This window comes from Mobula birostris, chromosome 3 (assembly GCF_030028105.1).
Source record: "Mobula birostris isolate sMobBir1 chromosome 3, sMobBir1.hap1, whole genome shotgun sequence".
Classification (NCBI taxonomy): Eukaryota; Metazoa; Chordata; class Chondrichthyes; order Myliobatiformes; family Myliobatidae; genus Mobula; species Mobula birostris.
Window position 1 is genome coordinate 12,054,437 of NC_092372.1, and position 23,249 is coordinate 12,077,685.

The following is a 23,249-nucleotide window of genomic DNA, read 5'->3' on the forward strand; positions in this document are numbered from 1 at the left end:
TGAACCCTGACCACCGGTGCTGTAAAGTATTACATTATGCGCCAAGCTACCATGCTGCCCAGCTTACAGACCCTGACTGTACATGGTTGGGTTATGGGAGGAAACTAGTGCACCTGGAGGAAAACCACATGGTCAAGGGGAAAACACAGAAAGCAGTGGGAACTCAACCCCATTCCCTGGCACTGTAAAGCGTTATGCTACCCGGACACCCAGTATGACATACTGTGGGATTTTGACAAGGAAAATATGCAGGAAATGTTTCCTTTTGTTTCAGGAGAAGGGAGTGCTCATTTAATAGAGATACACAGTGAAATGTTTTTCTTGAGAGAGCCATGAGTCTTCCCAAAAAGGTGCTGGCAACATAGTTTTTGAATACTTTCAAGACAAAGCAGAAAGATCCTTCAAATGCAAGGGGCTGATGGGTTACTGGAGTTATATGGAAGGTTGAAGAGTTTAGGACTTCAGTTCCTAGAGCATACGGGGATGAGGTGAAATTTGACAAAACTATAAGGGATATAGATAGGATAAATGCAAGCAAGCTTTTGCCACTGGGTTTGGCTGAGACTAGAACTAAAGGTCATCAGTTAAGGGTGAAAGGTGAAAGGTTAAGGGGAAACATAAGGAAGGAACATCTTCACCCTGAGTACGGAATGAGCTGCCAGCAGAGGTGGTGGATGTGGGTTAAAGTTCAACACTTATTAGGTGTACACGATCAATCTCAGTCACTTACGGCAGTGTGGACACCAAACCCTATTGACAAGGACATTACCAGTCACCTCCCTTCTGGCTAGTCATAGCTTTGATGTCCTCATTGTCCTCTGGACTTTCCAGAAGTCTTAACAATCTATGATCTATAGTACGTTAACGACCTTTATGATCTTTATTGTTAGTTCTCGCCGCACCTTGTGGCGCATTAGGTGGCAACCTTGTTGTTTCTTTCGCATTTGCCTGCTTTTTACAAGGCTGGGTTGCAAGCTTGACGTTCAACCCAGCACGGACGAAACCATGCAAGGAGCTGGCCAGATTCGAACCCAGGACCACTCAGCTCGAAGTCCAGTGCGGATGCCACTACATCACCAGCTGGCTTGTGATCTTTATTACCTTATATCTATTATCTTAGATGTCTTAACACCTGCCCTGTCCTGAAGTTAAATTTTAAGTCCAATCACCTTCAGGCTTCCAAGTTATATTATTATATACCCACAAATTCGGATACCATGAGGCAGCAAATGTAGTGTAGTGGTTAGCACAATGCTTTACAGTACAGGTGACTTGGGTTCAATTCCCACCGCTGTCTGTTTGGGGTTTGTACTTGCTCCCTGTGACCATGTGGGTTTCCTTTGGGTGCTCGGGTTTCCTCACAGTCCAGAAACATTCCAGTTTGTAGTGCAGGAGCCATGTTGTCTTTCCATTTGTATTCCATGTTGTGCATTTCACATGAGTGGGAGCATGGGAAAAGCAAAGAGAATAAGTTCCGTATTCTTGCTTATTTTGTGGTAGTTTGTAGCATGGTGGAGGTTGTACCTTTTGTTGACAACTGAATAACTCTTGGCTTACATGGGTATGCTTAAGCTCATCACTTCAAGATTGTATATTTGCTAATTGCTAATAAAGGTTTGAATAAAGGATTCAACTCTTGGGAACAATCTTTTCCTTGAAGCTGAGGGCGTGTCATGCAGCATAACTACCCTGCAGCGGTCACAGGCTAGCGGCATTATTTTTGGTTTGATTTTGCCTCTACAGTTCAGTTGACTGGTTATTGCATATTCTCCTATGATTAGGATTAAATGGGGCGGGGGGATTGCTGGGCCGCATGGCTTCAAGGGCCAGAAGGGCCTGTTCATTTCAAATATATCTGCTCTTTAATCTTTCTTGGTAATTATAAGCAAGTTTTGCTGTATCTCAAAAAAAATAATAAATTTTAAAAATATCCTTTCCCAAAAACAGAAATAGCCTCACAAGTTCATTTATCTGCTTGAGACTGTTCATCTCTCATTCTTAACAACATTATCAGATGTGGTTTTGCTGGAGAGAATGCAGAGATTTACCAGGATGTTACTTAGACCTGAGGAGTTTAGTTCTGGGAAGAGAATGGATAATTTGGGTTTGTTTTCTCTGGAGTAAAGGAGGCTGAGGGGTGACATAACATAGGTACAGTATATAAAATTATAAGAGGCTCAGGCAGGATAGATAGATAATCATTTTCCAATGGTACTAAGAACAAGCAGGCATAGTTTTAAAAAGTGTAGGGAACTTGTTTCAAGGGATTTGGGGGGAGGATGTAATGTTGAATTTGTATAAGGCATTGGTAAGGCCAAATCTGGAGTATTGTGTATAATTCTGGTCACCGAATTATAAGAAAGATGTCAATAAAATTGAGAGAGTACAGAGGAGGTTTACTAAAATGTTGCCTGGGTTTCATCTCCTAAGTTACAGAGAAAGGTTGAACAAGTTAGGTCTTTATTCTTTGGAGTGTAGAAGGTTGAGGGGGGACTTGATAGAGGTGTTTAAAATTATGAGGGGGATTGATAGAGTTGACATGGTTAGACTTTTTCCATTGAGAGTGGGGAAGATTCAAACAATAGGACATGAGTTGAGAGTTAAAGGACAAAAGTTTAGGGGTAACATGAGGGGGAACGTCTTTACTCAGAAGCTGTGTGGAATGGGCTTCCAGCAGAAGTGGCTGAGGCAGGTTCGATGTTGTCATTTAAAGTTAAATTGGATAGATATATGGACAGGAAAGGAATGGAGGGTTATGGGCTGAGTGCAGGTCGGTGGGACTAGGATAGGGTAAGAGTTCGGCATGGACTAGAAGGGCCTAGATGGCCTGTTTCCGTGCTGTGGTTGTTACATGGTTCTGTTTATTTATTTATTTATTTATTTATTGAGATACAGCATGGAACAGGACATTTTTACCCTTCAAGCTGCACTGCCCATCAACGCCCAATTTAACCCTAGCATAATCATGGGACAATTTACAATGACCAAGTAACCTACCAACTGGTAGGTCTTTGAACCCGGATGAAACCCACACATTCACAGAAAAGCATACAAACTCTTTACAGGCAGTGGCAGGAATTGAACTCAGATTGCTGGTACTGTAAAGCGTTGTGTTAAGCACTACACTAACATGCTGCTCCACACAGAGTATGCTTGCTACCTGGAATTCACCGCCAAAGGAAATAGTAGAGCCAGGTCTTCTCAGACATTGGCCCCCATATCTAGAGAGAATTTACTCAGCCTTAAATTTATGTTATGGAAAGTGTTTTTGAAATAAACAGAGAAGGCTCATGGAGACCACAAAAACTTACATAGCAAGTAATGGCTATTTTTGTTGGCAAATCAACAGAAAGAGTTCGGGGTCTGAGATGGATCAGAAGAAGAACATTGCATTGGAGAAACTTCTCACATGAAATGATTCCGACTCCATATGCTTGCCACAGGTGTCTACCAAGCCAGAAATTGCAAGCAGCTTTGAAATGAAACTGAGTCAATACAGAAAAGAAATGTAAAAATAAAAGTTTTATTTTATTCCCAAACAAAAATACAAAACTAAATATCGTGTGGTTTGAGGTATGAAGAATTATGTACATGCCACTAACGGAATTAAACATAGTTAAGCACTAACATAGTCAAGGGGACAAATCACCTTTCCCGTGCTGTGATTTCTATGATTCAAAACCAAACATCAAAAGTCGAATTCACTTTGTAGACATCTGTTTTCATATTGACACGAAGGAGTCTTTCTGGTGATCAGTGTCATAAATGCCAAATTAGATCTACTGTATAACAGTAAAACATGAAAATTTCCAAGGGGGGAGTGAATACTTTTTATAGGCACTGTGTTTACAGGAGTATACAGTACTCAGTATTTTGACATATGAAGGCCAAAGTGGCAAAAGCTTTCTTTGTGGCCCTACCTACCTGAGACAACACTTTGAATGAATTTGGACCTGTGTCCCAGATCCCTTTGTACTACTGAATTCTTCAGTGCCCTACCAATCACTGTGTAAGACCTACTCTGGTTGATCCTACCCGAGGTGCAACACTTGGCTCTTGTCTGCATTAAATTCCATCCTTAATTTATCAGACCACATTTCCAGCTGGTCCACAAGCCACCTCAAGTGTCCAGAGATGCTCTTCCGCACACCACTGTGGTAACACGTGGTTATCTGAGTAGCTGTTGCCATCCTGCCTGACCTCTCTAAATAACAAAGTATTTTCATCCACCAAACTGAAGCACACTTCATTTTTAGAGTTTACATTCTCTATAAACTCTAGCGACTGCTGTGCAACAAAATCCCAGGAGATCAACAGTTTCTGAAATACTTCAAACACATCATATGGCACCAGCAATCATCCCACAGTCAGAGTCATTTAGATCACATTTCTTCCCTATTCTGATGTTTGGTCTGAACAACAACTGAACCTCTTGACCCTGTCTACGTGCTTTTATGAATTGAGCTGCTGCCACATGACGGGCTGATTAGATTTCTGCATTAACGAGAACAGATTTTAGATTATGAGAACACTCAGTCCTCTGTTATTGTCATTTAGAAATGCATACATGCATTAAGAAATGATACAATGTTTCTCCGGAGTGATATCACAGAAAACAAGACAGATCAAAGACTAACACTAACAAAACCACATAATTACAGCATATAGTTACAGCAGTGCAAAGCAATACCATAATTTGATAAAGAAAAGACCATGGGCACAGTAAAAAAAAAGTCTCAAATTTCCGAGTCGATCGACTCCCGAGTCCCCGATAGCAGGCGGCAAAAGGGAGAAACTCCCTGCCATAAACCTCCAGGCCCTGTCAACTTCCCGATGCCTTGGGAGCACCCGACCCCAGCTGACACTGAGTCCATCCGTCCGAAAACGCCGAGCTTCCAACCGGCCCCACCGATACAGCCTCCCGAGCACCATCCTCTGCTGAGCGCCTTCGACCTCTCCCCAGCTGCTGAGACACAAAAAGCTGAGGATTTTGGGGCCTTCAGCTCCGGAGATTCCGGTTACCACACAGTAGCAGCGGCAGCAAAGCAGACATTTCAGAAGTTTTCCAGATGTTCCGCTGTGCTCTCACATCTGTCTCCATCAAATCAGAATTGTGCACAGTCCCCTACTTGACAGATAACAGATATTCATCACCGAAGTGGCCGCGCATGCTGTTGTCGCACCGCCATCTTCTCCCCTCTCCCGGGAGGATCTAATAAAGTGGCCACTGAGAGTACATTTCCATGTATTAGGTATTTGTTGTGGTGTGTTGGTCAGGGTGTGACATGCAACAAGAAACAACAACATTGAACAATTATAAAGAGTAGGAATTACATAAAAACAAAGTTAAGTGATTAAAGTATGGATATGAGATAAAATATGCATAACTACACAAATGCCAGCATGTATTTACAATGTAAACAGAATTATAAATGTGGTTTATGGTGCTTACAATGCAGTGCAGTCAACGTTCCCTCTATTTTTTTTACAGCTGCACAAACCAACGATTGCTCTGGGCAGAAAACTTTTAAATGGCCTGAAAACTGCGTGGCACTTTAAGTGCTTAAGTACTGAGAAAATTTCAGCCGCGCAGCAACAGAGGCAATGTGCGTGGGAGCATTTCAGTTACTGTGAGGCCGTGTAGCTTAGAGAGAACAGTGAGTGCAGTGTCTGAGGTATTAGATAGAGGGGTTAGGGTAGGGCTAACTACAATGGTTGGTTAGATTTACTGCCTGGAGAAAGAAACTTTTAAGATGGTATGAAGTTTATTTATTTTAATAGGCCTATAGGTCAAAGTTCAAAGTAAATTTATTATCAAAGTACATTTGTATACATCACCATATACAACCCTAAAATTCTTTTCTCAGCACTTTCTAGAAGGGAATTTTTGGTAAAAGCAGTTTGCTGGATGGTAATGTCCACACTTAAAGCTCTGTATTTTAGTAACCAACTGTTGGCAAGTACATGCAGGCTAATGAATGTATTTGACAAAAGTTACTTTAATAACGCACTGAAAACCCTTTTTATCTTAAGATTAACATCTAACAGTCCTAATTACACACACCATTGGCCTGTTCCAAACTAAATGTTAACAGAATCAGTAAAGACTCACAACAAGAATTTACAGTCAGCTGACCCTGAAAATACCAGGTTTCAGTTATAAATCAGACAGTGACATTAAAAAAATCATGTAATTTAATTATACTTTCATAAACTCTGATACAATTACTGATTTTTCTTTAATCCACTTTGTTTATATGATTTAACTGGTGCCATAACTCCCTCTCCGCTCTGAACCTTCTGACTCTAGCCCTTCCCCATACTTTCAATCAGATCAGAGGGCTAACAGTGAACATCAGAATAGGGCATTCCATAATCAGGCAAGTAGCAAATGTATTTAAATCCTGGGAACAACTCAAGCAGCGAAAATTCAAAAATACCTCCAAGTTGTGTTAATCCCAGTTATATTATTGTAGACAGTGCTGGAAACTCCACCCAGCCGAACCTAAGCAACACTTCTGCTGCCTCCATTCAGTCCTCACATGACCATATCTTATGATCATTGAATACAGAGCAATACAGCACAGTGTGGTCTAACCAGGGTTTTATAGAGCTACAACATTACCTTGTAGTTACTGAGCTCAACCTTTCAACTAATGAAGGTTAACAAACCATACATCTTCTTAAACACCCGATCACTTGTGCAGCAGCTTAACTATAATCCAACCTAACTGGTCCATGCTAACCACAGCACCCTCCCTGTTAACTCCAGTTGACCACATTCGGCACATTACCCTCCAGATCCCTCCCCTCCATGTGGAATACTGTGCTTAAGTCTTAGGCACATGTAAAAAATTTCTGCAAAGCAAAAATGTTTTCAAAAATAATGAGAAGTTTTTAAATATCAAAACATTTCCCAGAAAGAGCAGTAAACAGTAAAAAAAAACTAAATCAAATCAAATATTTGGTGTAACCACCCTTTGCCTTTAAAGCTACATAATTCTCATTGGGACACTGTCGTGGAGTTTCATAAGAAAATCATTTGGTAGGTTGTTCCAAGCATCTTGGAGAACTTGCCACAGTTCTTCTGCAGACTTTGGCTGTTTCGCTTGCTTCTATCTGTCCAGGTAATCGCAGACAGCCTCGATGATGATGTTCCTCCACCATTTTGTGTGTGTTGCTTCGATGGTGTTGAGATCACAGCTCTGCAGAGGCCATAACAGCTGAAACAATACAGAAAAAACCTAGGGTGCCTAAGAATTTGCACAGTATTGCACTGCATGTTTATGGTCTTATTCCTATTGAAGTCATCATGGAAGACTGTTGTTTCTCATTGTCATGTACTCTCCCACTATAATTGATTTACCATGTAATTTACCCCTCAGTTCTGAGAGTTCAGAGCTGATAGTAGAGCTGGACTTCTTCCGATTTAGATGGGATGTCAATTTGATGTATCTCTCGTCTGCTGCACTCTGTTTCTGTTGCCGACCACTGTGTTTCTGGTCAACAGCCTTGCCCGTGTCTTTGTGCTTCTTCAGAAGAGCTTAGACAGCACACATTGAAGCTCCTGTCTGCTGCAAAATTTCTGCTTCAGAGGGACCTTGCTGATACATAATGACCACCTTGTGTCTTCTTGCCGTGCTCACCCATGGTGTACAAACAGATGATTTCAAAGTTAAACTGTCGCATCTGCCACACCCTCACCTTTTAATTTGCTTGTCCATTGCCCAGTTTGATTCATTCTACACTCATTTCTGTTTCAGTTCATCAGTTTAGTTCCTTCAACTCATTATGTCTTTGATCATTCGCACCTGTTTGTTATCTTTGTTTAATCATGCACTACACCATATACATAAAAAGTTATCATGTTTTCATTTGAAAAGTGGTCTATTATTTAACATATTATTTTCTTTAACAAAGTACATAAATGGCTCTGGAACATCTAATTTTTTGAATAAGTGAATATCTGGAAATCTAAAGTATGCTCTTTTCTACTGACACACTAATGCAGGAGACAGAAAATAAACATCTAAAGCAACATTTATATAAATATTTATATATATTTTTTAAAAATCCAGGGTGTCCTAGGCTTTTGCACAGTACTGTACCTATCTACATCTTCTTTAAGTGTTGCAATTTAACCCACCTCGACCTCTTCCTCCAGCAGCTCATTCTAGGTACTCACTAGCCTCTGTGTAAAGAAGTTACCTCTCAGGTCTCGTTTAAATCTCTTCCCTTTTATCTTGTGTCTGTGCCTCCGGTTTTGCACAGCCCTGGGAAAAAGACTACAGGTGTCCCCTGCTTTTCGAACGTTCGCTTTACGAAGCCTCACTGTTACGAAAGACCTACATTAGTACCCTGTTTTCGCTAACAGAAGGTGCTTTCACTGTTACGAAAAAAGCAGCACGCGAAAAAGAATCAGCGCGCGATAAAAGGCAGCGCGCGCCCTGAGCAGCCACTCTTCCCCAGATTCGGAACGGCATTCTCACCGGCATTGCTTAAACACGTATCTGTGAGCAGTCGTTTGCAACATGAGTTCTATGGTATCGAAAAAGCCTGAAAGAGCTCATAAGGGTGTTACACAGCGTGAAACTAGACATAATTAAGTGTTTCGACTGTGGTGAACGAAGTAAGGACTAAATGAGTTTGGCTTGTGGAAGTTGACGAAGATGATGTTGAAGAGGTTTTGGCATCCCATGACCAAGAACTGATAGATGAAGAGCTGATGCAATTGGAAGAGGAAAGGATAACAATCGAAACTGAATGAGTAATGATAAAGTACGACTTTAATTTTGAAAGGGTACATCAGTTTAGAGGATATTTGCAGGATGGTTTGAGTGCTTACAAAGAACTGTATGATAGAAAAATACGCGAGGCTCAGCAGTCAAGCAAGCCTTCCACATCAGCCACAGCAGACAACGAACCTCGACCTTCGACATCGAGGCGGGCAATCATAGGAGAAGATGAGCTGCCTGCTCTAATGGAAACAGACAACGAGATGACACCCCAGTGTCCCACCACCCCAACACCCAGGCCGCGGACAGATACTGTACCGATTCACGGAGAATGCAGCAGCAGCCGGAAGACACACAGCACATCTATAAGAAAAAAGCCGAAATAAACATGCTAATTAATTAGGTGTCGCCCGACACGTAATTGTCGGCCCAAATCAGAGGCGATGCAATCAGCAATCGGCTTGCGCCGTGTTTCTGCCGACGGCGCTTGCGTGAGATTTTCGCTGCAGAGAACAGTTCAGGCATTGATCTTGGAAAAGTATTTCTACTTTATATAAGCTGTGTATTTATCATACCATTCCTGCTTTTACTATATGTTACTGTTATTTTCGGTTTTATGTGTTATTTGGCATGATTTGGTAGGTTATTCTTGGGTCTGCGAATGCTCACAAAATTTTCCCATATAAATAAATGGTAATTGCTTCTTCGCTTTATGACATTCCGGCTTACGGACCGTTTCATAGGAGTGATCTACCTTCGGAAACCTGTATGACTGCCAACTTTATCCATACCCATCATGGTTTTACAAACTTCTCATTCCTCATTCTCCTATGTTCCAAAGAATAAAAAGGTCTAGTGTGGCCAATGTCTCGGTAAGTCCAGACAGCATCTTCATAAATCTCTTCTTTGCCCTTGTTATGTGTTTCAATGCAGCTATAAAAATGCAGCAAACATTAACTGCCACTTTTAATATTAGAGTGAGGAATCATTGGATACTGCTACACTGCTGGGTGGAGTGCACACATGTTTCTTGCAGAGTACAAGCCCAACGTCCCCACTGGCTAACTGTTGTTAAGTCATCCATCAACCTTGTTGCTGGATGAGCCACATGGATCCAGGTGTAGTTTAAGTTCCACTTGTTGCGTTACTTCTTGGTGTTGAAACTTAAGCACGGTACTGTAGCGGTTGAACCAAAGATTTACAGTGCACCAGCTATAAGATCAGGACTCAATTCCTCGTCGCTGTCTGCAAGGAATTTGTATGTTCTCCCCATGACCATGCGTGTTTCCTCTGGGTGCTCCAGTTTCCTCCCACATTCCAAAGATGTACCGTTAGGGACAGTGAGTTGTGACATGCTATGTTGGCACTGGAAGCATGGTGACACTTGCAGGCCGCCCGATACAATCCTCACTGATTGAACTTGACGTAAACAATGCATTTCACGGTACGTTTCAGCGCAACGTGACAAATAGAGCTAACCTCATCTTTAATAAGATAACCATCAGGACCTGCAGGGGAAGGGGGGTGATTGGTTAAAACGTTTTTAACCCTGCCAATTCATTCCAATTTAGTCACAACTTCAAACTGCTAGATTTTTTTCCAGCAGCGGGTAAGGTTTCAGCATAGGCCCACTCCCCCATAGACCTAAAACTTCTTTCACTTCAGAAATGCCAACAGTGTGCACTTCCATAGTTCAGCACAGTAGCATAGCAGTTAGGGCAATTGTTTTACAGTGCCAACGGTCACCGACCTGGAATCAATTCCTTCCGTTGCCTGTAAGGAGTTTGTACAATCTCCCTGTGACTCTTTAGTTTCCTCCAGATGCTCTGGTTTCTTCCCAAATTCCGAAGACGTATCAGTTAGGGTTAGTGAGTTGTGGGGATGCTATGTTGGTGCCAGAAGCATGGTAACACTTGTGGGCTGCCCCCAGCACAATCCTCGCTAATTTGATTTGAAGCTAATCACGTATTTCACTGTACATTTTGACATACATGTGACAAATACAGCTAATTTTTAAAAATTCTCCTTAATCTGATCAATAGCAATGCTCATCAGGAAGTTTCTGGTCCCTCCCATCCAGAGTCAACTTTAACAGGCTAAATTTGCAATAGTTTTCTGTTATGGAAAACTGTTTCTTCAAAGAGATAGACGATTAACTATAACCGGTCCAGCCTTGTTTGTGACGAAAACGATTGTGAAGGTAAAGGTTGGTGTTAGCAAGTCCTAGACATACAATACCTCACTCAAAAAATTTCAATTGTTTTGGACACAATGGCAAAACATAAGTATGCATCTGATGATTAAAAGAAGGTGAAGGAATGTATCACCGACCTGACAACCCTGCATACTTGAGTCCCTCACGAATGGGAATGACGTCCTGTCTGCTTTGCCTGTAAAACAAAGATTTGCACAAAATTATCCACTGCATAGCAGAACAAACACAACAGAATAAATGTGACATCAGCATTAGCAACTTTGCTTGGCTCATCACTGAAACGATCCCACAACCCATCGACTCACTTTCAAGGACTCCTCGTCTCATGTTCTCAACATTTATCGCTTATTTGTTTGTTATTGATATTTTTAATTTTTCTTTTGTATTTGTTTTTTCTCATTGGTTGCTTGTCTGCCCTGTTGGATGTGGTCTTTTATTGATTCTATTATGTTCCTTGGATTTACTGAATATGCCTGCAAGAAAATGGTGACAGAAATGTACTTTGATAAAGAAATTGCTTTGAACTTTGAACTTAATGCTCACCAAGTCCATTATTTATCTTGGAATGTGATTCAGAAAGAAAATAATCTAATCTATTTCGATAGATCTCCCTCTTAAGGTTGACTCGACGCTGTAGGTACGGCATAGCCACGAACCCTACGCAGTGCCTACGCGGATCCCTACGCCGTAGCCTGATGCATACCTCTCCTAAAATGTAACTATGCGTCGTAGCAACGTAGACCCCAACAACTGTGATTGGTCCGCTTGGTAGCATCGCATTTCCTCCTACACTGCAATAGCTTCCCATTGGGTGACTGAAGGAACTCTGGCTGCAATGCTTTCCATAAAGCTTTACAGACCTCGGGAATTATGGAGGACACATTTCGCTTTTACAAAAAAAAGTTACTCGTTTTAAACTTGTTTACCCCGAGAAAGACTACCATGACCACGATTCCTTGCACGGGACGTCCGCGAATTGCAGAGCGATGCAGACACACCAACGCATAAATACTCACAACGCGCGCAGGCCACTTGCGTAGGTTACGGCGTCCATTTGACACACAAGTATAAATTGGCCTTTAGGATGTTAACAGTATCGCATACATAGGCTGGCTCACCCACTCTATGTAGGACATACAACAGTCCAGCACAGTACAGTGTCTTTGGCCCACAATGTTTTGCTGACCCTTTAACTTTCTCTAAGATCAATCTAACCATTCCTTCCCACATAACCCTCCACTTTTTTCCATGTATGTGACTATTTAAATCTCCCTAATATATCTACCTCTGCCAAAACTCCTGACACTGTATTCCAGGAACCCACCACCCACTGTGTGAAATATTCTGCCACTGACATCCCCCACTTATACATTCCTCTGATCACCATGAAACTATGCTCTCTCACATTTGCCATGTCAGCCTTGGGAAAGATTTTTTAGTTGTCCACTCAATCTATGCCCCTTACCATTTCGCACACCCCTATCAACTTTCTGCTTGCTGCTATCATCAGGCAGGATGTACAGGAGCCTTAGGACCCACACCACCGGGTTCAGGAAGAGTTATTATTCTACAACCATGAGATTCCTGAATCAACATGGATAACTTCAGTCATCTCAACTCTGAATTAACTCCACAACCTATGGATTCACTTTCAAGGACTCTGCCACATGTTCTCAATATTATTTTTTGTAGTTCGTCTCTTTTGCACATTGGTTGTTTGTCAGTCTTTGCTAATAGTTTTTCATAAATTCTATTACAGTTATTTATTTTTCTGTAAATGCCTGTGAGAAAATGAATTACACGATTGCACTGTACCTCTGCAGCAAAACATATATACTGTATTTCTTATTCTAACGTATAGTATACTTTATGTATTGCAATGAAATGCTAGCACATAGCAACAAATTTCACGACAGACATCAGTGATTCTGATTCTTATGCCAGGATCCATTACAAATCTAAAATAAAACCCTCACCATCACTAAGCACACGTACACGGAGTCGCAGGAAAGCAGTATCCATCATCAAGGACCCCTGTTATCCAGGCAATGCTTCCTTCTCACTGCTGCCATCAGAAAGGAGGTACAGGAGCCTCAGGACTGACACCACCAGGTTCAGGAACAGTTATCACCTCTTAACCAGCAGGCTCTCGAACCAGAGGGGATAACTTCACTCAACCTCACCCACTCCATCACTGAACTGCTGCCACAAACTGTGCACTCACTTTCATGGACTCTTCACCCCATTTCTCGATATTTATTACTTATTTATTATTATTATTATTTTATTTTTTCCCTTTTTGTACTTGCACAGCTTCTTGTGTTTGACCGGCTTCTTGGGTGTGGTCTTTCATTGGTCCTAATGTTCCTTTCTGTTTACTATGTATGCCCATAAGAAAATAAATCTCGGGGCTGTACAGTAAATGGTGACTTGTATGCATATTGATGATAAATTTACTTTGAAGTTTGAACCTTTGAACTTAGATTTCAAATCTTAGGCAAGCTGATAAAGCACACACACCACGCACAAGGTCCGCGATGACCGAGCAGGTCCAAGGAACACATAAATGCTCAAACTGAAACCGTTCAAGTACCAGACAAGGGCACAGAATGAGTAGATTCAGAAAGTCAGCTGAAACTTTAAAGACTGCATTTTGACCTTGTAGCTCCCTTCACCGCATTCATTAAGTTATATTAACACCTATTCCAAAGTGAAAAATTGAATCCGTCACCCCTACCGTTACAATGCGGCAGCAGAGGAGAACAAGTGCTGTGAGCTGTACATTAATGACAGTTTATAGCACCACTGTGGTGACATTCACAGAAGTGCAGAGTTACGCACTGATTTCCAGGAAGAGCAACAGCCCAGGATTAGCAGAAGAGCCAAATTAAGGTGAGATCAAAAGACAAACTGCAAACAGTGGAAACTGGTAGTAAGTTACAGAAAGTGCATAGTATGTCTACTTAGCATGTCAAAGGAAAAAATGGGTCAGTAACTGTTATGGAACTCAGCAGATAAAAGATTCCCATGTGAAAAGACGACGGGAGGTGACTTTGTGGAGGTGTATAAGATGATGAGTCATAGGGAGAGTGCACAGCCAGAAATGCACGAGGAGTGTTTGATTGCTCTGGACCTGTACTCATTGGAGTTTAGAAGAATGAATGGGGAATCTCATTGAAACCGATCACAGGCTGAGGCAGAGTGGATGTTTCCAGTAGTGGGGGAATGAGTCTTGGACCACAGAGCAGAGCCTCACAGTCCATTTAGCACAGAGATGAGAAGGAATTTCTTTAGAAAGCAGGGAGTGAATCTGTGGAATACATTGCCACAGTGGCTGTGGAGGCCAAGTCATTGAGTATATTTAAAACAGAGGTTGATGGGTCAGGGTGTCAAAGGTTACAGGGGAGAGGCAGGAGAATGGGGTTGAGAGGAATAATAAATCAGCCATGGTGAAATGGCAGAGCAGGCTCAATGGACTTAATGGCCTAATTCTGCTCCTATGTCCTATGTCACAAGTCTAAATGCTTCCTCAGGGCAGACATGTCTAATACAAGGGTACATAATTTTAAGAAGATTGGAGGCTTTGGGACTAAACTCCAAGGGAAAAGTCTGGAACTGGAGTCCCTAAAGCAGTCCTATATTGAGTTCAATTCTTACTGGCAACTCCTGCAATGCTGCTGGTGCCAAACTGTATCGGTCTCTGTCATTCCTTTGGATTCATCGGCTGTGTGGAGAGTGGGAGCTTGCTACGTGGTCAGCAGCTTGCTCTTTATATCGTACTACCTTGGCTTGCATTTCTCAACAGCTATGCATGTAAATACATACATAAATAAAGTAGATATATAGATAGAAAAACAAAGAAACAGATAGATAAGACTGAGTACATGAGTTGTAGAATCCTTAGGTTCTTGAATCAGTTCATTGTTGAGGTAAGTGAGGTTATCCATGGTTTAGGAGCCTAATCGTTGAAGGATAGTAACTGTTTCTGAACCTGGTGATGTGAGACTTAAGACCCCTGTACCTCCTGCCCAATGGTGGAAGTGAGTAGAGAGCGTGGCCTAGATGGTGACTGTGATGATTGATGTCAGAAGCACATCAAGGCTGATAAGGAAAAACAACTATTGGAAGTGAAGAGAGAGAGGAAGTTAGATTTGCCACTCTCAAGTGAGCTCACTGTGTAATAAAAGAAATTTTGCCACCAGTTTCTATACAGCAAGCTATTACAAAGAGGATTCTGATGTTGATCAAGTTAATTGTTTTGAAGTAGTATTAAGAGTGATTAAAATTGGCTGGAACTCAGGGTGGTGAATGTGAAATTCTTTACCACAGACAGCTATGGAGGCCCAGTCACTGGGTATATTTAAAGCGGAGGTTGATAGGTTTTTGATTAGTCAGGATGTCAAACGTTATGGGGAAAATGTGGGAGAATGAGTTTCAGAGGGAACACAGGTCAATAAATCTTGATGGAATGGCGGAGCAGACTCGATGTACCGATTGGCTTAATTCTGCTCCTATCAAAGTCAAAATAAAATCTATTATCAGAGTACATACAGTACCTATAAAAAGCATTCCCCCCCCAGGAAGTTTTCATGTTATATTGTTTTACAACAATGAATCGCAGTGGATTTACAATTATAAAACACCAAATAATTGATTGCATAAACTGATTCACCCCTTTAAATCAGTATTTAGTACATGCATCTTTGGCAGCAATTACAGCCTTGAGTCCATGTGAAGAAGTGTCTGTTAGTTTTTTTTATAGACATCCATTAGTCTCGTGAGACCATGGATTTGTGCCTTGGAAGGTTTCCAGGGCGCAGGCCAGGGCAAGATTGTATGGAAGACCGGCAGTTGCCCATGCTGAAATTCTCCCCTCTCCATGCCACTGATGTTGTCCAAGGGAAGGGCACTAGGGCCGATACAGCTTGCCACTGGTGTTGTCGCAGAGCAATGTGTGGTTAAGTGACTTGCTCAAGGACACAACACGTTGCCTCAGCTGAGGCTCGAACTAGTGACTAGTGAACTGTTAGCTTTGTACATCTAGAAACAGCATTTTTCCCCCAATCTACTTTACAAAACTGCACAAGCTCTGTTAGATTGCATGGGGATCATAAGTGAACAGCCCTTTTCAAGTCCAGGCACAATTTCTTTTTTTTTGTAATTTATTTTTTATTGAAGTTCATCATCAAACAAACATTTCCATAAGATGTATTTCAGATACTGTACATATATATCATATAGTCATATTTGTCACAAATCTCCACATAATATTTATCTGAGGTATACACTTATAGAAAGGAGAGGAAAGAAGGAACAATCAAAAGAAGAAAACTATGTAGAAAGTAGGGAGTGATTTTTTTTTTACAACATATTCATTGTCTTGTTGGATTGAGGCCTGGACACTGATGTGGCAACTCCAGGACATTAGATTTTTTGTTTTTAAGCCAATCCTGTGTAGCTTTGGCTTTATGCCTAAGGTAATTGTTTTGCTGGAAAACAAATCTTCTCACAAGTTGCAGTTCTCTTGCAGACTACATCTGGTTTTCCAGCAGAATTTCCCTGTATTTTGTTGCATTCATTTTATCCTCTAACTTCACATGCCTTCCACGACTTGCTGCATCCCCACAGCATGATGCAGCCACCACCATGCTTCATGCTAGGGATGATGTGTTTTTGATGAAGTGTGGCGTTCGGCTTGCGCCAAATGTAGAAGTTAGTCTGATGGCCAAAAAGCTCAGTTTTGGTTTCATCAGACCATAGACCTTTCTTCCAGCTGACTTCAATGTCTCCCACATGCCTTCTGGCAAACCTCAGCTGAGATTTCATGTGAGTTTTTTTTTTCCCCGACAGTGACTTTCTCCTTGCCATTCTCCCATAAAGCTGCGACTGGTGAAGCACCCGTGCAACACTTGTATGCACAGCCTCTCTCATCTCAGCCACTGAAGCTTGTACCTCCTCCACAGTTGTCATAGGCCTCTCAGTGACCTCCCTCACGAGTCCCCTTCTTGCACGGTCACTCAGTTTTTGAGGACAGCCTACTCGAGGCAGATTTACAACTGTGTCTTATTCATTTCATTTCTTGATTATTGACTGAACTGTACTCCAAGTGACTTGGAAATTTTCTTGTTTCTATCTCCTGGCTTGTGCTTTCATTAACCTTTTCACAGAGTTGCTTGAAGTATTCTTTTGTCTTCCTGGTGTAGCTTTTCCCCCAGATACTGACTCATCAGCAGTTGGACCTTCCAGATACAGGTGTATTCTTACTGCAATCAATTGAAACACTTTGACTGCACACAGATCTCCATTTAACTAATTATGTGACTTCTAAAACCAATTGGCTGCACCAGTGATGATTTAGTGTGTCATATTCAAGCGGGTGAATACTTATGCAATCAATGATTGTGAATTTTGTATTTGTAATTAATTTAGATCACTTTGTAGAGATCTGTTTTCATTTTGACACAAAAGAGTCTCTTTCGGTTGATCAGTATCAAAAAAGCCAAATTAAATCCACTGTGATTCAACGTTGTAAAACAACAAAACATGAAAACTTCCAAGGGTGGGGAGGTGAATACTTTCTATAGGCACTGTATATGTTACCATTAGAATTTATGTGCTTTCAACATTTACAAATAATAAAGAAAAACAAATTGGGCAAATAAAAAAAAAATACTGAGAACATGAGTTATAGAGTGTTGAAAGTGAGTCTGTAGGTTGTGGAATCAGTCCAGTGTTGAGGTGAGTGAAGTTATCTACCTTGATTCAGAACCCTGATAGTTGTAGGGTAATAACTGGTTCTATCACATCTGAAATCCTGTCTGCCCACTACCCTGGACCCCCATCAATTTGCCTATCACACCAACAGGTCAACAGAGGATGCCATCTCCACAGCACTTCACTCTGCCCTGACCCACCTGGATAGCCCCAACTCTTACGTCAGAATGCTGTTCATTGACTTTAGTTCAGCATTCAATATTGTGATCCCCTCCAAGCTGATCGCCAAACTTCGCCAGCTTGGTATCAGCTCGTCCCTCTGCAATTGGACCTTGGACTTTCTCAGTAACAGATCCTAATCAGTTAAGTTAGACAACCTCTCCTCCTCCACTCTCACCATGAACATCTGCGTGCCTCAAGGCTGTGTGCTGAGCCCTCTTCTGTACTCCCTCTTCACCTATGACTGCGTTCCTGTACATGGCTCTAACTCCATAATCAAGTTCGCAGACAACACCACGGTGGTTGGCCTGATCAGAGGGGATGACGAGACGGCCTACAGGGACGAGGTCCAGCACCTGGCCGTGTGGTGTGCCGATAACAACCTGGCCCTTAACACCCAGAAGATCAAGGAGATCATTGTGGACTTCAGGCATGCCAGGAGACACACTCACATCCCCATCTACATCAACGGAGCTGTAGTGGAGCATGTATCAAGCTTCAAATTCCTTGGTGTCCACATTTCCAAGGATCTCACCCGGTCCCTGAACTCCTCCATCCTGATCAAAAAGGCACAACAAGAAATCTCACCTTTGTCCCAGGATACTGACGGACTTTTACCACTGTACCATTGAGAGCATACTCACCAACTGCATTTCAATGTGGTATGGTAATTGTCCCGTATCGGGCTGCAAAGCACTCCAGCATGTGGTGAAAACTGCCTAGTGGATTATCGGCACCCAATTGCCCACCATTGAGAACATCTACCATAAACGCTGGATGGGCAGGGCGAAAAGCATTGTTAAGGATGCATCTCACCCTAACCATGGACCTTTTACTCTCCTCCCATCTGGTAGGCATTACAGGAGCCTCCACTCCCGCACCAACAGGCACAGGAAGAGCTTCTTCCCTGAGGCTGTGACCCTGCTGAACCTCACATCACAGCGCTAAGCAGTATAGCACCCATATTGTACTGTCTCAGTACTTTTATATTTGTATGCTGTAGTACTTACTTTTTATTCACAGTTATTTTGTAAATAACACTATTCTTTGCATTTCTGGTCAGATGCTAACTGCATTTCATTGGCTTTGTATCTGTACTCGGCACAATGACAATAAAGTTCAATCTAATCTAATAACTGTTATTTAGTCTTTGTCTTATGGTCCATTCATGGAAAAGAACACAGTTTATGACATTCAATATGAATGTACATTGAACTATTGAATTTAATAATATTATGGATACTCATTCATCTGAAGAGGTGTACGTAAGTTGAGTATTTGCAATCCAGTAATGGCCTGCACTTGTTGATAACCTTAGAGGTCTCATTCAGAAAAAAAAAATCACAATATTATAGATAGAAAACAAATTAGAAAGTTAACTACAAACCATTTTACAGTCAGATTATGATATACGTCAGATCTCCCATGATCACCACCATTAGCTGATTCATGGAGTTCTGTTCCCAGCTTTACCCTTACTTTGACTATAAAACAGACGTGGAGCAGACAGTTCGAATATAACTCAAGCAAAATGGCTTCAAAATATGTTTATTACCAACCCCAACCCTAGGATTCATGCTCTTACAGGCAGCCATCCAACAAAGAAGCACCATGGAACCCATTTGAAGAAAAAGAACGAATCACACAAACAGCAAAAAGCGAGCAAATTAACACACAGAATATTAAAGAAAACAAAGAATACATTGTTTATCAAGATATGTACACTATATACAACGGTAAGATATGTTTCCTCACAAAACAAAGAAACCCAATGACCCCCATTCAAAAGATCATCAAGCACCCAATGTGAATAAAGGAAAACAAATTGTGCAGAGAAAAAACAATTTGTGCAAACAATAAATGCAAGCAAATAACATTCAGAACCGAAGTTCACAAAAGAAGTCCACAGCCACAGTGAGTCCCTGAAGGAGTTCAGGCGTGACAACCACTGAGTCAGTTCAGTAAGGATGACTGCAGGCTTCAGCCACAGAGCTAGTTCCTCACCGAAGCTCCTCAATCTAATTGCACAAATAGCTATTGAGGCAGGAACTCAGCAGGCCAGGCAGCATCTATGTTTTGGGCTGATTCTGATTTTATTGTATTATTAATACCACTAGGAGATCTCCTGAGGCTCCTGATGGTATTTTTCTAAGGAGGTAAACAGCACTGATAAGTGCACGGTGCATTTTTCAACTACCAACTTTAAATTATATTCCTACAAATCTACAAAAGTCAGTTGGGAATCTCTGATGAGAATGAAGACATTCTGACCTGAATTATAGTCGAGTGAGGAATTCTGTATAGGGGATGTTGTGAGGTCAAGAAACCACAGGATTCTCTGCAAATCACACAGAATGCTGGAGGAGTTCATTGAGTCAGGCAGTGTCTATGGAGGGGAATAAAACAGTAGACGCTTTGGCCCGAGATTCTTCATCAAGACTGGAAAGGAAGGAGGAAGAAGCCAGAATAGGAAGGTGGGGGAGGGGAAGGAGCACAAGATGGCAGGTAATTGGTCAGACCAGGTGAGGGGGAAGGTGGGTGGGTGGGAATGAAATAAGAAGCTGGCACGGGATAGATAGAAAACATAAAGGGCTGAAGAAGAAGAAACCTGATAGGAGTGGAGAGTGGGCCATGGAAGAAGTGGAAAGAGGTGGAACACCAGATGGAACTGATGGACAGCTGAGGAGGGGAACCAGAATGAGGAATAGAAAAAGAGAAAAGGAGAAGGGGAAAATATTTTCCAGAAATTACAGAAATCAATGTTCATGCCATCATGTTGGAGGTGCTGGTTTTTCAGCCTGAGCTTGGCCTCATCATGGCATAAGAGGAGCACATGGACTGACATGTCAGAATGGAAATGGGATAGAGTGAAGGTGCTGGACAAAACGGTTCCCCCAACCTGCGTTGGTTCTCGGTTCTCATTGTGAGTTGGAAGGTGAGGACAAGAGGAATCCTATCCCTGTTATGATGGCAAAGTTATACTTAGCTGACTTGTGTACACTATATGTTAAATTATTGTCTTTTTTTTTATATTCACATCCTATTACGTATGAAATACAAATGACAGACAAAACACAGAAAATGTTAGACCAGTTCAAAGTAAAATTATTATCAAAGTACATATATGTCACCATATACTACCCTGAGATTCATTTTCTTGCAGGCATTCACAGTAGAACAAAGAAATAGAGCACAAAGGTGATCAAACAACCAATGCGCGAAAGGAAACAAACTGCAAATACAAATAAATAAACAAACAAACACAAACAAATAAATTTTAAAAACTGAGACCATGAGTTGTAGAATCCTTGAAAGTGAGTCTGTAGGTTGTGGAATTAGACCATTGTTGAGGTAAGTGAAGTTATCCACACTGGTTCAGGAGCCTGATGGTTGAGGAATAAGAAGTGTTCCTGAACCTGGTGAAGTGGGACCTAAGGCTCCTGTACTTCCTGCCTGATGGCCTGGATGGTGAGGTCCATAATGATGGACGCTGCTTTCCTGTGGTGCATTCTATAACATTACAACAAATTGGCAACAGAATTAATTCTGTAACAATATTCTCAGAATCTTTACGCTATCCCATGATAGATGAAAATAATATTCTGATTTCTATAAAAACAAGAAGTTCTACTGATACTGAAAATCCAAAGCAACACACACAAAATGTTGGAGGAACTCAGCTGGTCAGGTAGCATCTATGGAAATGAACGAACAGAAAAGGTTTCTGGCCAAGACCTTTCATCAGGATACAGTAGAGACAGAGCTAGCTTTTATAATGTTTTAATCTTATTTGAGTTAAGGCCTTGTGTTTGGGCATTTTATGTCAGAAGTCAGTTACATTTCATTACAACATTTTCAAATCAATAGTTCGTGACGACCAACTGAAAATCAATTTACTCAACAAAATATAAAATCAGAATTTAAAAAGGGATATCTGTATTTTGAATAAATACACAAATGATCATTTTTTTTATTTGAGTCCTTCAACAGAATTGTGCAACACACACAAAATGTTGGAGGAACTCAGCAGGTCAGACAGCAGCTATGAAATGAATAAACATTCTAAGTTTTGGGCGTAGACCCTTCGTCAGAACATGATTAACGGATACTGCCTGAAATGTCGACTGTTTATTCCTCTCCTCACCTGTTGAGTTCCTCCACCATTTGTGTGTTGCTCTGGATCGATCGAATCACTTGTGTTGGAGAATAACTTATTCTCTATTATAGGTTCCGGCCAGAATAGTTGAAATAGCTTCAACACTTTCACAGAGCCCTTACTAATTCGTTTAAAAGCCAGTAAACAGACTAAGGATTGAAAGAGATTTGAATTGCATTAAGACAATATGCATATTCTGAGATCCCATGGTTTGTCGTCAAATCTTTGCCGTGATTTTGTTGCTGAGATCTTTCATCAAATATTTTCTGCTGCAAGCTGTAAATAATGAGTTATTTGCAGAAGGTTAACAATGTTTTCAATGTCAACACTTCAACTGGACAAAAATTAATCTGGAGCTGATGAATGGAAATTGCATGCCTCATGAGCATTAGAACAGCATAAACAATAGCATTTAGAAAAGTGCAGTACTGTGCGAGTCTTCGGCACATACTGAAGACTTTTGCACAGTATTGTAGTAATTATATGTATTGCACTGTACTGCTGCAAAAAAAACCAAAATTCATGACATACTGTATGTAAGTGATGATTAGCCTGATTCTGATATGGGTCTCAGGGCTGCGTGTGTCTGCACCTGGGCCACCCCACCACCCCTGGCACTCTTTCTGTGTGACCTGTCCTACACCCCTCCCACGGCGCTACACCTTTGCCATTCCCAACATCATTTGCTCCCACCAGATTTACGAGCTCGCTCTACGCCCCACGTTGACAAATACAGCACAGTACATCAGGCTTAGGAACCCTAGCTATACACCTAAGACTTTTGCACAGTACTGTATGCACGGAAATGTTATTCCTCTGCGTGGTTGTTCTTGCAGAAACGCGACTCTTGGACAACATCCCATGCGTCATCAATCAACAGGTCATGGCACTCAGGGACCTGGTCTACATTATTTTTTGTGACTATGTTTTCCTGCTATCGTAATTAGTGTATGTGTGCTATATGTGCTTGCGTATGACTGTTGGTTCTGTGTTTTGCACCTTGGTCCCAGAGGAACAATGTTTCGTTTGGCTGTGTTCATGTGTACGGTTGAATGATAATTAAACTTGAATCTTTTAAGATTAAAATTAAGAAACTGATCCAATTCCGTTTTTAACTAGCAAACACACCCCTATTATTTATACTTTTACCCCACTGAACAAACAGGAACCGAAACATGTAGAGACAAATGTGGTGTGGCAAGAACTTCGG

General features: G+C 41.4%; 1 protein-coding gene across 11 annotated transcripts in view; it reads right to left on the reverse strand.

The window, feature by feature from the left end:
* LOC140194896 (transcription factor 4-like) overlaps nt 1–23,249 on the reverse strand; it is a 681,375-nt gene that overhangs the window by 351,208 nt on the left and 306,918 nt on the right. For all 11 annotated transcript variants that reach the window (XM_072252222.1, XM_072252219.1, XM_072252225.1 and 8 more), the window contains one exon: nt 11,067–11,125. In XM_072252222.1, the coding sequence (XP_072108323.1) occupies nt 11,067–11,125 (59 nt within the window). The remainder of the gene's footprint in view (nt 1–11,066; nt 11,126–23,249) is intronic.